General features: G+C 38.2%; 1 protein-coding gene across 1 annotated transcript in view; it reads right to left on the reverse strand.

Annotated features, from left to right (window-relative positions):
* The window catches only part of RPF2 (ribosome production factor 2 homolog), a 33,279-nt gene extending 22,022 nt beyond the window's left edge, over window positions 1-11,257 (reverse strand). Inside the window, exons 1-4 of the mRNA XM_043890194.1 lie at window positions 11,146-11,257; window positions 8,118-8,250; window positions 6,967-7,004; window positions 4,162-4,201 (exon numbers count right to left, since the gene is read on the reverse strand). Coding sequence (XP_043746129.1) covers window positions 4,162-4,201; window positions 6,967-7,004; window positions 8,118-8,250; window positions 11,146-11,168 — 234 coding nt within the window. The 5' untranslated portion in view covers window positions 11,169-11,257. The remainder of the gene's footprint in view (window positions 1-4,161; window positions 4,202-6,966; window positions 7,005-8,117; window positions 8,251-11,145) is intronic.
* Window positions 11,258-14,326: the final 3,069 nt, after the last annotated feature.

Below are 14,326 nucleotides of genomic sequence, written 5' to 3' on the forward strand. Positions count from 1 at the left end.
CAAAAATAAAAAAGTCTATGAATAAAAAATGCTGGCGAGAGTGTAGAGAAAAAGGAATCCTCCTACACCATTGGGAATATAAGTTGGGTACAGCTACTATGCAAAATAGTATGAAGACTCCTTGAAAAACTAAAAACAAGGCTTCCCTGATGGCTCAGTGGTAAGGAATCCACCTGCCAATGTAGGAGACAGAGTTCAATCCCTGGTCTGGGAAGATCCCACATGTCACGGAGCAACTAAGCCCGTATACCACCAGTATGGAGCCTGTGCTCTAGAGCCTGGGAACTGCAACTACTAAGCCCACATGCCTGAAGTCTCTGCTCCACAAGAGAAGCCACTGCAAACAGAAGCCTGAGAACTGCAACCAGAGTAGCCCCTGCTCACCACAACTAGAGAAAGCTTGTGCAGCCACAAAGACCTAGCACAGTCAACAATAAATTAATTTAAAAAAACCACCAGCAATAACTGAAAACTGAGCTACCACATAATCCAGCAATCCCACTGCTGGGCACATATCTGGAGAAAACTCTAATTCAAAAAGATACATGCACCCCAAAATTCATAGCAGCACTATTTACAACAACCAAGACATGGGAGCAACCTAAATGTCCATCGACAGATGAATGGATAAAGATGTGGCGCGCGCGCGCACACACACACACACACACACACACACAGAGTGCAATACTACTCAGCCATAAAGAATGAAATAATGTCATTTGCAGCAATACTGATGAACCTAGAGGTGACCATAATAACTGAAGGCAGAGACAACAGCATATAACTTGTATGTATAGCCTAAAATATGACACAAATGAACTTATTTACAAGACAGACACACACACAGAAAACAAATTTACAGTTACCAAAAGGGAAAGAGGGTGGGGAAAGGATAATTTAGGAGTTTGGATTAGCAGATTCAAACTATCATACATAAACAACAAAGTCCTACTATAGGGCACAGGGAACTATATTTGATATCCTGTAATAAACCATAATGAAAAAGAATATGAAGAAGAACATATATATGTATAAATGAATCACTTTGAGGTATACCAGAAACTAACTCAACATTGTAAATCAACTATACTTCAGTTAAAAAGAAAAAAAAAATTGTATCTCTAAACTAAAAGCAAAATGTCCATGAGTCTTTTCAGCGGAAATTAAAGAAGACATAATAAACTAGACAGGAATAAACAAAGGAAAAAGTCTTTATTTGCAGTTTTTTATTTAAACTTTTTAAAATTTGAGGTACTTAGGGAAAAGATGTAAGTTAAAGACTAAAAATAAATGAAAACTACTAGGTTAATAAATTTTAAAAGGCCATTTATTTTCAGTTATACGGTTATTTTGAAATAGCACATGAAGTATTCCATTACAGGACACACATGAATATACTACGGACTTACGTGAATTAATCAATATGGTGGTTTTGGATATCTATAAATATACTCATGAGTTTACAAGGCATTTAACTACTTTTCACTGCAAACTTCATCCATGCAGGAATCTTGCCCTAGAATCTCCACACCATTCCATCTGTGACTAGTTTCACTTTGTGTACCAAGCAAGGACTAACTGACAGATCTATGATGTTCCTACCAGTAAGAGATTTTCCTCCATTTGGCTTGCAAAAGTACTGACTTCCATTACAGATTTGAGAGAAGTGGAAATATAGTTATGGGGTATCCTAGACAGTTTCTTCTACATTAGTACCTATACTTTACACCCCACATATTGATACTTTGATTCAGTTTACAGAGAGTCCCAATCTCAGCACAAAAATTAGACTGAATATGTTCCAATTTAGTTCCAGTACAGTTGGAAAAGCTTCCTAAATTTATTTATTCATTTATTTTTGGCTTCATTAGGTCCTTGTTGTGGCACATGGACTTAGTTGCCCCACAGCACATGGGACCTTAGTTCTCTGACCAGGAATGGAACCCACATTCCCTGCATCTGAAGGTAGATTCTTAGCCACTGGATCATCACAGAAGTCCAAGCTTCCTAAATTAATGGCAAATAATTAAAGAACATGTGAAGCAACCATAATCCTCAACTTCTTTATTGAGTCCAAGACCTGAGGTGTGGGTCCCTAGTCTATCATTCATTCCAGTGTTGAAAGAAGTAAATGGGACAAACAACTACCTACTTGTCTTTCTACTCTCTATGTAGAGGATAGAGTCAGAAAGTCTAAGAATTCTGGCTTTGCCATTTACTATGGGATCGGTCAACCTTTCTGAGTATCAGTTTTAATGTGTAAATCAAAGACAGTAACACCTCCTGCAAAAATCTTCAAGAACCACATGAGATGTCATATGTGAAAGCAATTTACACTGGGTCTGGCACCAAACAGGTGTTCAAAAAAAGCTTTTTAAATGTCCAAATTGGTGAAAATCCTTTCTTAAAAAAATTTTGCTTTTATATTCTCATGTTAACATCCCAAAGGTTTCCATAAACTGCCTTTCACATACATGTATATATGTGGTGTGTGTGCTAAGTCGCTCGGTTGTGTCCGATTCTTTGAGATTCCATGGACTGTAGCCCCCCAGGCTCCTCTGTCCATTGGGATTCTCCAGGTTGCCATGCCCTCCTCCAGGGGATCTTCCCAATCCAGGTCTCCCGCATTGCAAGCAGATTCTTTACTGTCTTGAGTCACCAGGGAGGCCTATATATAGTACTTATCTGTCATCCTTCTCCATAAAGTCCACTTTTTATTAAAATTCTAGAGCAAGAGAAGTCAAATTATCTCCAAAAGGCCAGATAATAAATGTTTTAGACTCTCTATATACTTTTTTTAAAAAAGCTTTAAAATTGTAAAAACCATCTTAGCTCATGAGCCTCACAGAAACAGGGATTCAGCCCACAGGAAGTATATTCCCCAGCTCCTGTGCACAATTCCAAGACTGCAGAATAAGAAGTGTGCTACTGGGGGATGCGCAGTCAGGAGGAAATCAACCAAATTTCTAACATGACCACTGTTTCCACAGCCATTTGGAGCTCTAGCAGTATGAAATTTATTACAGCCAATGAAATATCTCCTATTTCTGGAAGTAGAAGATCAAAGAGGGGAAAAGCCATAATGTCAAGTATAAGAAAAAATGTCGTTATCAACACTAGATTAAAAAAAAATACAAAATGCTAAAGATTCTAGAACATAATACTTCTACACAGTGGTCACTCAACTAAAAGCACCATGGTATTACAAAATAAAACCAGCTCTGGATAAGTCATGTATGGAAGAGAGAAAATTCTGAGCTAGACTCTATATACATTTTTACTTTCACGATCTCTTCAACAAGTGACTGAAAAATTCAAGACTGTGATAAAAGCAACTTAATTAAAAAATGATGTTTATTTTGACAGTATTTTTCTTATTATAATTTTCACTGCAGTTAGATGCCACATTAGGATAAGATGCTCACTTTCAGTTTTTTAAGTAGTTATTCAGATTCTATTCAAAAACTTTTCTTATTAAATTCACTAAGCAAAAGAATAAACTATGGGACTTCCCTGGCAGTTCAGGGGTTAAGACTCCAAACTTCCAAAACAGAGGGGGCACAGTGGATTCAGCCCCTGGTCGGGGGAAACAAAGATTCCACATGCCATGCAGCAAACAAACAAATAAGACAAGCAATGGTATTCCTGTCAAGAGAACATAATCATGTTCTCATGTTTAGCAATAAGTCAGGTAGTGTTCCCTGTTTTAAAAATATTCGAAAAAAGAAAAGCAAAATTTTTTTTTTTTTCCCAGTGGGTTTGTCATACAATGATATGAATCAGCCATGGATTTACATGTATTCCCAATCCCGAAAAAAAGCAAAATTTTTAAAAATCAAATTTGCATTATAAAAACAGATCCATAACAAACTTCCTTTGGACAATCCATTATACAATTATACACTTAAAGTATAATTAACTCTTTAAAATTCTATCAATATACACGCAGGTAATGAACACATACTATCCATAGTGAAGCATAAGATCTATAGTAGTATTTTTGGAAATAAAAAAGTCTTATGCCCCCTGTATGCTGCATCAAAATTTTGTAACAGGATGATTTCTAATTCAAAATCATAAGTTAGGACTACTATTAAATTAAATGAATTAGGCTGAATAATCACTTGTATGCCCTCTTAAATCAGAGATTCTTGTACTTACCAATGATGTCTGATCCTCAAATGGCCTTGTAATATTTTTCCTAATGTTAAAGAAAAATGACTGTAGTTTTAATAATTTTAATAAGCAATTAACCCATAACAATAAGGTAGTAATACTAAATAAAGATAATTATATATTCAGATGATCAAAAAAAGAAGCTGGAAGATATTTATTCATTCAAAGATTTATTTAGTGCCAGGCACTGTTCTAGGAGCTAGGGATACCATAATACCATGTCAAACAAGATCCCTGCTTTCATGGAGCTTATATTCTAGAGGAAAAATAAACAATTTCAAAAAGTTCTAACTGTTGTGACAAAAATAAAACAGGGCACTGTGTTAGTGTGAAGAATGGAAAATGATTATTTGAGCTGAGACCTAATAAATGAGGAGTTAGCGATGGAAAAGTTTTGAGGTTAAGAGTACTCTAGGAAGAGGAAACCAAGTAAGAAAAGATTCTGAGATGGAAACAAGTCTAGACTAGTCAAGAAACAGAAAGACAACAAACATCACTGGAGCTTAATGAACAAAGAGTTAATGGTGGGATATGAGGTCAAAGATGAAGACACGGTCTAGAAAATGTAAGGTCATGGTTGGTTCAGGTAAGGAATGTAAGTTATTAAAAGAGTAACAGGAAGCACAGGGGGATTTTAGACAAGAGATATGACTGGATTCAAATGTTCTTTTTAAAGGGTTGCTCTGTCTACTATGTGAGGATGGAATGTAGTATAGCAAGAGTGAAGAGGTCAGTCAGCAGCTATCACAGTAATCCAGGAGAGAAAGAAAATGGTGGGCTGGACCGGCAGTGGTAGCAGTGGAGATGGACAAACAGTGGATAGAGAAATGTAGAACGCTATCTTCCCATGCAAAAGGTTTGTTCTAATATGCATGAAGAAACTCTGCTAAGAGACACAAAAAACTAATGATGCTGGTTGTTCTAAGGAGAGTGTGTATTTATATTTTCACTGTATATTTTTGAATTTTTAGTCATGTAAATATAATACAGTTCATAATTTTTACCAATTTAAAGAGAAATAAAATCATATATACAACATGATCTCAATTTTGTTTAAAGAAAAAAAATAGATGTACAGACACAAAACTACATGAGGAGAAAATATACACAGTGTTTATCTATGAGTGATTATTTACTCTTTTCCCAATTATTTAAGATAAATATATATTACTTTTATAATCAATACAAAAAGTTATTTAGAAAAATGATGCAAGACAAATCAGGAAAAATTACTGCAGCATTTATGATTAACAGCTAAAAGCATTTCACAAGTAAACAGAAGACAGAAATTACAAAGAAGAAAAGGAGAAAGGCTCAAATGAAGTCTCTGGTATTGGAGTGGAATTGAAATCAATAGTATGAACTCATGAATTATCAGGAAATATCAGTATCACCTCAGGGCTTTTTAAATATATAGATAAATATAAAATATAAACAAATACAGATGTGCATACATGCATAGGTTAATGTACCTATGTACATTTTCAAACTCTTGTCTGCTAGAAGAGTGATGACACTCCAGCAGCAACTGAGCCTACTTAACGCCCAGATCTCTGTTTCTAAGTTATCTTCCTCCAGTGTCTGGAACCAGGACTGATTCCAGGGCCCTGGCAATGAAAACTGCAAGATGAGCACAGAGCATCTTGTGATGCCAGAAAGGAAGTGCTCAAACACAGGGGCATTTTGAAAGGGCACACAAGCCAACCTGACAGACATTCCAATGGCCAAAGGGAGAACAATTTAGCAACAAAATAAATCATGACAGCACTAAACCCCAAGGAACATAATAAATATACAGTCCACACCGACATAAATACGTAATTTAAACAAATGAGAAGAAGGGACTGATTTTCCTTACAGAATCCCAATTAATAAATATAGAGGGAATGAAGGGAAATAGAAAACCACTACACCACACAGTAAGCACTGCTGTAGACAGGATTCACCGATGGATGCTAAAATGAATAAGCAAAAGTTTGAGGAGAACTAGGATTACTTAAAAACTTGTAAGTATCTCCTTTAAACGTCTGTTAATTACAAAGGGGAAAATATCAATAACAACTTTATAGTGGGGAAATCTAGGCAGACACCACTTTAATCAAACTTAACAACACCAGTAAGAAGATATCAAGTACTGAAAAGGCACATCACTTTTGTGATATTATTGCCAAAAATGCACAATCTCAATCTATTCATAATATAAGACAAGTCCAAACTGAAGGATATTTTACAAAATAACTGACAAGTACTCATCAAAAGTGTCAAGGTCATCAAAGACGAGGAAAGGTTGAGGAACTGTCATAAATTGGAGGAGACTAAGAAGACATGACAACTAAACACAATGTGGGATCCTAGAAGAGGAAAGGGATATTAATGAAAAAACTGGCATGAACGAAATCAAGCCTGTGATTAAAAAGTAAGTGTGTACAAATTACTGTCCCAATGTTCATTTCTTACTTGTGATAACTGTGCTATGGTTACAGAAGTTATAACATTAAGAGATATAGGAGAACCGTATATGGGAACTCTACTATTTTTGCAATTTTTCTTTAAGTCTATTACTATTTCAAAGTAATACATACATCCTATGATTACAGCTTTGTAAGGATGTTCAGTACAAATGAATACACAGATGGTAAAGAAAGAAATTTTGAAATACTCATAGCTATGTATGTAAGGAAATGTACTATCTTTTAAATAAAATATTTTTCTAAGTCTCCCATAAAGTGATTGGTTGTTACTTTTATAATGAAACAATGTAATTAAATAAGTAAAAGAAATCACACTTACTTTTTATACAGAATGCCATATGGTTTCTTCAATGCATACTGTAAAACATAATTTATAGCTTTCAAAACAAAACATATTCTGAAAAGCAGAGATAAAAGTGAAGCACTGTAACAGTCATTATGCAAGATTATCCTAGCTCCTGAATCCTATTCTGATATCTTCTGCATGGCTCCCCTTTGATCACATATAACTTGCAACACAAGCTTAATATTCTTAGGACTTTCCTAATTAAAAATTTCTATGCCCTTTCAATATTCTATCCAATTTAAATGATTCCCGTCACTTCCCTAAATTCTAGCTTCATTTAACCTGCTCTCCTTTAACCATCCCCAATTATCTGCAGTTCCCCAAATGTGTCATGCTCCTTCACACTCCCTTTGTGTACAAGCTTTTGCCTCAGCCTTGGAAGCCCTTCTCTTCCTCTTCTTGTTTCAACTCCTTCAAAAATGAAGCTTAACTGTCATCTCTAGGAAGCCCACTCTGTATGGCAACCCTCATGGGATTTTAACTCAGCTTCCCATCCTACTCTGTGACAGGGGATGAGATGACTGGATGGCGTCACCGACTTGATGAACATGAGTCTGAGTTAAGCTCTGGGAGTTGGTGATGGACAAGGAAGCCTGGCATGCTGCAGTCCACGGGATCGCAGAGAGTCAGACATGACCGAGCGACTGAGCTATCTGACTGACTCCCATCCTACCCCGTGCATACCTCCAGCACAGCACATCATTCACATTGCTGTAACTTCTACTTGTCTGTCTCTCTCACTAGGCTCACTGAAGGGAGAGATTGTGTCTTATATAAATATTAATCCCCAGTATCCAGCACTGGTATTGTTGAAAAAATAAATAGATATAATACGCAGTTAGCTCATTTTACAAATTAGATATGTTCTTGAAATGTGAGGAAATCAAATTCCAGTCACTGAAATCAGGTGAAATTTACTAAGGGAGATGTAAGGAAAACCAGTAGTCAGTGCCTTGGCAAGGCAAACAACCTCCAACTTTAGCTTTTTTTCTAAGGTTAGCATTTCTTGAGGCAAGGCAAAGTTACCTATATATTTTTCAGCAGCCCAATTAGTATGCTAAAAACTTTCTAAAATGATTTCAATGCCATTTAAAAAGTATGTATATATATATAAATATACTTACCACATCTCTAAGCACTTGTGTTACTGTTAAATTTGCATTTCCCCCTTTAATCAACATAGCACTTTTAGTATTTTCACTGAGTTTCGGTTCTCTCTTCTCAAGGAATCTCTTGGCTCTTTTTGTTTTGGGTTTTCTGTTATGAAAAATCACAATTTATGACAACTTAAGACATTTTCCTCATATTAAAAAACCAAGACTTATATGCAAATTCTGAAATGTCTTCAAAGAGACATTATATAACATTTATTAGTTTGGGATTCCACAAAATCTCATTTTTGGGGGAAATATTAACAAAATATATTCAGTTGTTACTATTAAATGCATTAATTTCATTACATTTGGTCTTTAAAAAGACTTCCATTTTTATATTTCCAGCATCCTATTACTGTTTTCTAAATCTTTTATTAAAAAAACAAGGACTCAAGTGAATATTGTTGCTATTTTTACCCTATTATTTTTCCTTTAAACTTAAAGCAATCAAACCAGTACTCTGCACCCTAACATAATAAAGTGCACAGCAACTGCTAGTCAACCTGTGGGCACAGGGAGGCTAATTACTGCTTATCTTTCCTCCAGGTATAAGACCACAATGCCTGCCAGGAAGTAGCCAATGTCCCACTCCAATATCACCACTGATAAAGTCAAATCCTATTGCCACCAACTGAGAATAACAACAACTGACACTTTATTACAGAGTTAGTCTATTAAGGCCCAATCTTTCACAGATGAGTCAGCTGAAGTAATCTGTCCAAAGTCACACAGGGTGGCATGTAGGCCAATCTTCAAAATGAGCTACATTTAAAAACTCACCTAGACCAATCATCCTGCAAAATATGAAAGGAAAACAGGGGCTTCCCTGGTGGCTCAGAGGTAAAGAATCCACCTGCAATGCAGGAGACACAGCTTCGATCCCTGATCCGGGCAGATCCCACATGCTGCAGAAAAAGTAAGCCTGGGCACCGTTAACTATTGAGCCCAGGAACCCCAACTACTGAAGTCGTGTGCCCTAGAGCCTGTACTCCACAAGAGAAACCAATACAGTGAGGTACCAGAGCACCATAACTAGAGAGCAGCCCTCGCAGCCACAAAGACCTAGCACAGACAAACACATACACACGGCCATACACATTTATACCATATATGGAAAACAAACCCATTATTCTGATTATATTCTGTCACATCCAGTAGAAGGCTTTTATACATTACGTTGTTCACCTCCACTTACACTACAGTGAGAATCTTGATTTTCCATCTGCCACCTACAGAAATAATTTCTCCTCTCTTAAATAACTATGATCTGCCCTTCTTCCGGTTCCATGTACACTTCGGGAAGGAAAAGAAAAACAGAATACACACACACATACTTTACCATACAGACTTTAAAAAACTCTCTTCCAGATAAAATATCAAGCACATATAAAGCTTCTAATCATTTACTGGTTGATAAAGATACACATTATTTTTTAAGTCATACCAAGAGAGATTTAGTGCATCCATAACCCAATAAAAGTGCTGTATGTTGCATATTCCATGTGGTTTATTACTTCTGATTAACCAGCAACTTCATGGCAAATAGATGGGGAAACAGTGGAACAGTGGCTGACTTTATTTTGGGGGGCTCCAAAATCACTGCAGATTGGTGACTGCAGCCATGAAATTAAAAGGCGCTTACTACTTGGAAGGAAAGTTATGACCAACCTAGACAGCATATTAAAAAGCAGAGACATTACTTTGCCAACAAAGGTCCATCTAGTCAAGGTTATGGTTTTCCCAGTAGTCATGTATGGATGTGAGAGTTGGACTGTGAAGAAAGCTGAGCACCGAAGAACTGATGCTTTTGAACTGTGGTGTTGGAGAAGACTCTTGAGAATCTCTTGGACTGCAAGGAGATCCAACCAGTCCATTCTAAAGGAGATCAGTCCTAGGTGTTCATTGGAAGGACTGATGTTGAAGCTGAAACTCCAATACTTTGGCCACTTGACGGGAGGAGCTGACTCATTTGAAAACACCCTGCTACTGGGAAAGATTGAAGGCAGGAGGAGAAGTGAACCACAGAGGATGAGATGGTTGGATGGCATCACCGACTCAATGGACATGAGTTTGGGTGGACTCCGGGAATTGGTGATGGACAGGGAGGCCCGGCGTGCTGCGATTCAGAGGGTAGCAAAGAGCCGGACACGACTGAGAGACTGAACTGAACGAACCAGCAACTAATGCAAACACCTTGTACGTTTTATTAGCTGTTTATCCCCCAATAAGACAATAAACTAGTCTTACTCATCTTCGCAGCCCCCAGACCTACAGAGCGTACAGCAAATGGGCAAAAACCCCAGAATTAATGACCAAACGAATATTTTGTCCTTTTGATTATACGTTAACGCAGGTAAACCGCAAAAAAAAAAAAAAAAAAAAAAAAACCATAGCAAATCACATAACTATTTAGGAGATCGAGAAACAATTTCTGGGCGAATTTAGAGCAGCGATTACCCAAGGATAACTCAAGAAACATGTACAAGTTTGGGAAAAAGAGGAAATGAGCATCTCTCTGCGCTGAAACAAAGCCTTTACCCACATTCTCGCAAATAATCCTCACAGTTCTATGAAGAATGACTATTATAAACGCTACTTTATACAGCAAACTGAAATTTAGGGACGCGAAATGACCCAACCACAAAGCTCTAAGCGGTCTGTCACCTAAATCTGTCAGATTCGAGGCCAGTGCTCAGAGCCCCTCACTCTAACGCCTTTCTCACACATCTGCGAAAACCGAGACATTCCCAATTGTCTAGGATAAAAGCTGCCAAAGCCTTGGTGCCACCTCCACCTCGGGGCTCCCACACGCGGACTTCCCCGCTCTCCGTCTCCCCTCAGGCGGCACGAAGAGAGACCCAAACCAGCTGCTCCATCCACCCGGACTGGCAACGGGTGTGAGGAAGCAGCGTGGGCGGCAGAAGCGCTGACACTCCGTCCCGCTACAGGAGCCCGTTTTGCGCCAACGTTACCCGGGAAAAGAACCCAGTGCACTTACACAACTCTATCCAAAGCGTCCATCGCTACCTCAGGGGGAACCCGGTGAAAGCACGTGTACCGCCCGCTTACGCGATAGGGCTGTGTGTTGCCGGAGGCGGAACCGAACTTCCGGAAACGGAAGTTGCCTGTGACGCCACTTCCTGGGGCCGAAGTGGACCCCTGGAGATGCTATCGGCTGGGGAGGAGGGACTATGTTCCCTTGGTTACAGGTTTTTGCGTGGGTTCTTTTCAGAGTTAACGCTCGCTTCTAGGAACTTGATGTACACACCTGTGTATGATACTGGTCAGGGTTCTTGGCCTTCCTTCAATCAATAGAAATTGGAGAGGCCAGCCAAGAAATTAAGGCTAGGTTTTTGGGAGGCTGCTGCGCCTGCAGGAGGGACTAAAACCAAGTAACAGGTTCCCTTGCTTGCTGGGAAGGGGTCGGGGCAGGTGAGCTGGTTCCTTATAAGGCGTGAAGACAGGGTGTGTACAGGGGTGGCCTGGAGGGGTGGCTCACCTCTTAGGTGGTGTTGAGTGCACTAGCATAGTTTTGCTCCCAGCTCTAGATAAGTGGCAGTTGAGTTTTGTGTGTGTGGGTGTGTGGTTTTTTTTAATCTTGTCCATAAGTTGCTCCAACTGCCCATGCACAGTTATTTTTAGTCTCTTATGGCTTCTGTGTATGTTATTACTGGAGGAGAGGAGACTTTTGTCCAGGTGCAAGCATTGCAGCACTGCAGGAAAAGGCCCCAGGTCTGAGCCTCTATCATGTCTGTATCTGGAACCAGCTATTCAAGGAACAGGTGTTGTTCATCTAGGAATCCCCTAGGATGATAAAAAGGTTGATGGTGTGGTAGGTACTCACATAGTCACTAAAATGATCAATGTGCAATATGCACCGTTGAGAAAACTGTGAGATCAGTGAGGTAGAGTTTATAACTGCCATGATGCCCAGCATATAAAAGGTATGGAGAAAATAATACTAAGATCCTTACTGCCCCATGTTTCAATTGTATATTTCGGGTACCATGTTAGTCCTGTAAAGTGTACAATTTGTGTGGTTTTTAGTGTATTTGCAAAGATGTTCATCTACCACCACTAATTTCAAAACATTTTTATCACCCTTCTCATAACCCAGTAGCACTCCCCACTTTTCACTCTTGCCGATCCCTGGTAACCTCTATGTCTCCATAGATCTGCCTATTGAGAAAATACCATATAAATGGATTCATACAATATGTGGCCTTTTTTGTCTGGCTTATTGCACTTACTATGTTCCCATGTGCTCATGTTTATGGTTCACATGTGTTGTAACATGTATCAGTACTTCATCCTCAGTACATTCATTTCTTTATTTAGAACTGGGTAATGGTTCATTCTGTGGATATACCATGTTTGCTTATCCATTCAAAAATTCATGTACATTGGTGTTTCCATTTTTTTTTAAGATTATACCTTATGATGCTTTGAATATCCATGTTCAAGTTTTTGTGTAGACTTCTGTTTTTAATTCTCTAAAAGTAGAATTGCACAAGGCCACCCTGTTTGACGTTTGGAGGAACTGTAAAACTTTTCTGCCTGCACCATTTTACATTTCTATTAACAATGTAAAAGGGCCTGGAATTGGTTTTTCTATTGCTACTGTAACAAATTACCACAAATTTACTATCATAAGATAACATAAATTTATTATGTTAGACTTATAGAGATGGTTGCTCCTTGGAAGAAAAACTGTGACAAACCTAGACAGCATATTAAAAAGCAGAGAAAAAAATAAAAAAGCAGAGAAATTACTTTGCCAACAAAGGTCCATCTAGTCAAAAGCTATGGTTTTTCCAGTAGTCATGTATGAATGTGAGAGGTAGACTATAAAGAAAGCTGAGCGCCAAAAAATGCTTTTGAACTGTGGGGTTGGAGAAGACTCTTGAGAGTCCCTTGGACAGCAAGGGGATCAAACCAGTCAATCCTCAAAGAAATCAGTCCTGAATAGTCATTGGGAGGACTGATGGTGAAGCTGACCGCACTTAATGTCTTTGGCCACCTGATGCAAAGAACTGACTCACTGGAAAAGACCCTGATGCTGGGAAAGATTGAAGGTGGGAAGAGAAGGGGACGACAGAGGATGGCATCAACAACTTGATGGACACGAGTTTGAGCAAGTTCTGGGAGGTGGTGATGGACAGGAAAGCCTGGCATGCTGCAGTCCATGGGGTGGCAAAGAGTCGGACACTACTGAGTGACTGAACTGAGACCTCTAGAAACCAGCAGCCTAATTTTACAGGTCTAAAATTGTCACTAGGGCTCCGTTCCCCCTAAAAACTGGAGGGAGAATCTTTTGCCTTTCCAGGTTATATAAGCTGTTTGCATTTGTTGGTATTCCTGTATCTTAAAAAGGCATCACCCGAACTTCTGTTTCTACTGGCATAACTTCTTTTTCTCTGTTACTTGTTTGACTCCCTCTTATAAAACTCTTGCAATTACATGTTGCCCACTTGGATAATCCACAATTATATCCCCCATCTCAAAATCCTTAACCTAATCATATAGCAAATTCCCTTGGGCAAGTACAGTAACATATTCACAGATCCCTGCGTGTAGAGCGTGGACGTGTTTTGGGGAGAGCATTATTCTATTAACCACAGGTTCTAGCTTCTCCACTTATCTCCAAAATTTGCTATTGTCCATCTTTTTTCATCAAGCCATCCTACCTATTGGGTATAAGTGGTAGCTCATTGTGGATTTCATTTGTATTATCCTGATGAAAAGTGATTTTGAGCATCTTTTCATAGGTTGATTAACCATATCTTCTTCCAAAGAAATATCTGCTCAGATCCTTTGTCTTTTTATTGAGTTGCAATAGTTTCATATACTCTAGATACCAGTCCCTTATCTGATGGATAATTTGCAAATATTTTCTCCAATTGAATAGATGTCTTTTTTTCCTAGATAGTGTCCTTTGAATCGAAAAAGTTCAATTTTGATGAAGTCCAGTGTGTCATTTTTTTCTTTTGTTGCTTCCACTTTTCATGTTTTATCTAAAAGGCAATTTCCTAATCCAATGTAGTAAAAGATTTATACCTATATTTTCTCTAAAGAGTTTTATAACTTTAGCCCTTAAACTTATTTAAGCCATTAATCCATCTTTTTAAAAAGATTATATATATAAAAAATATTTTTATATATTTATTTGGCTGTACCGG

This window comes from Cervus elaphus, chromosome 28, assembly GCF_910594005.1.
Source record: "Cervus elaphus chromosome 28, mCerEla1.1, whole genome shotgun sequence".
Taxonomy (NCBI): Eukaryota; Metazoa; Chordata; class Mammalia; order Artiodactyla; family Cervidae; genus Cervus; species Cervus elaphus.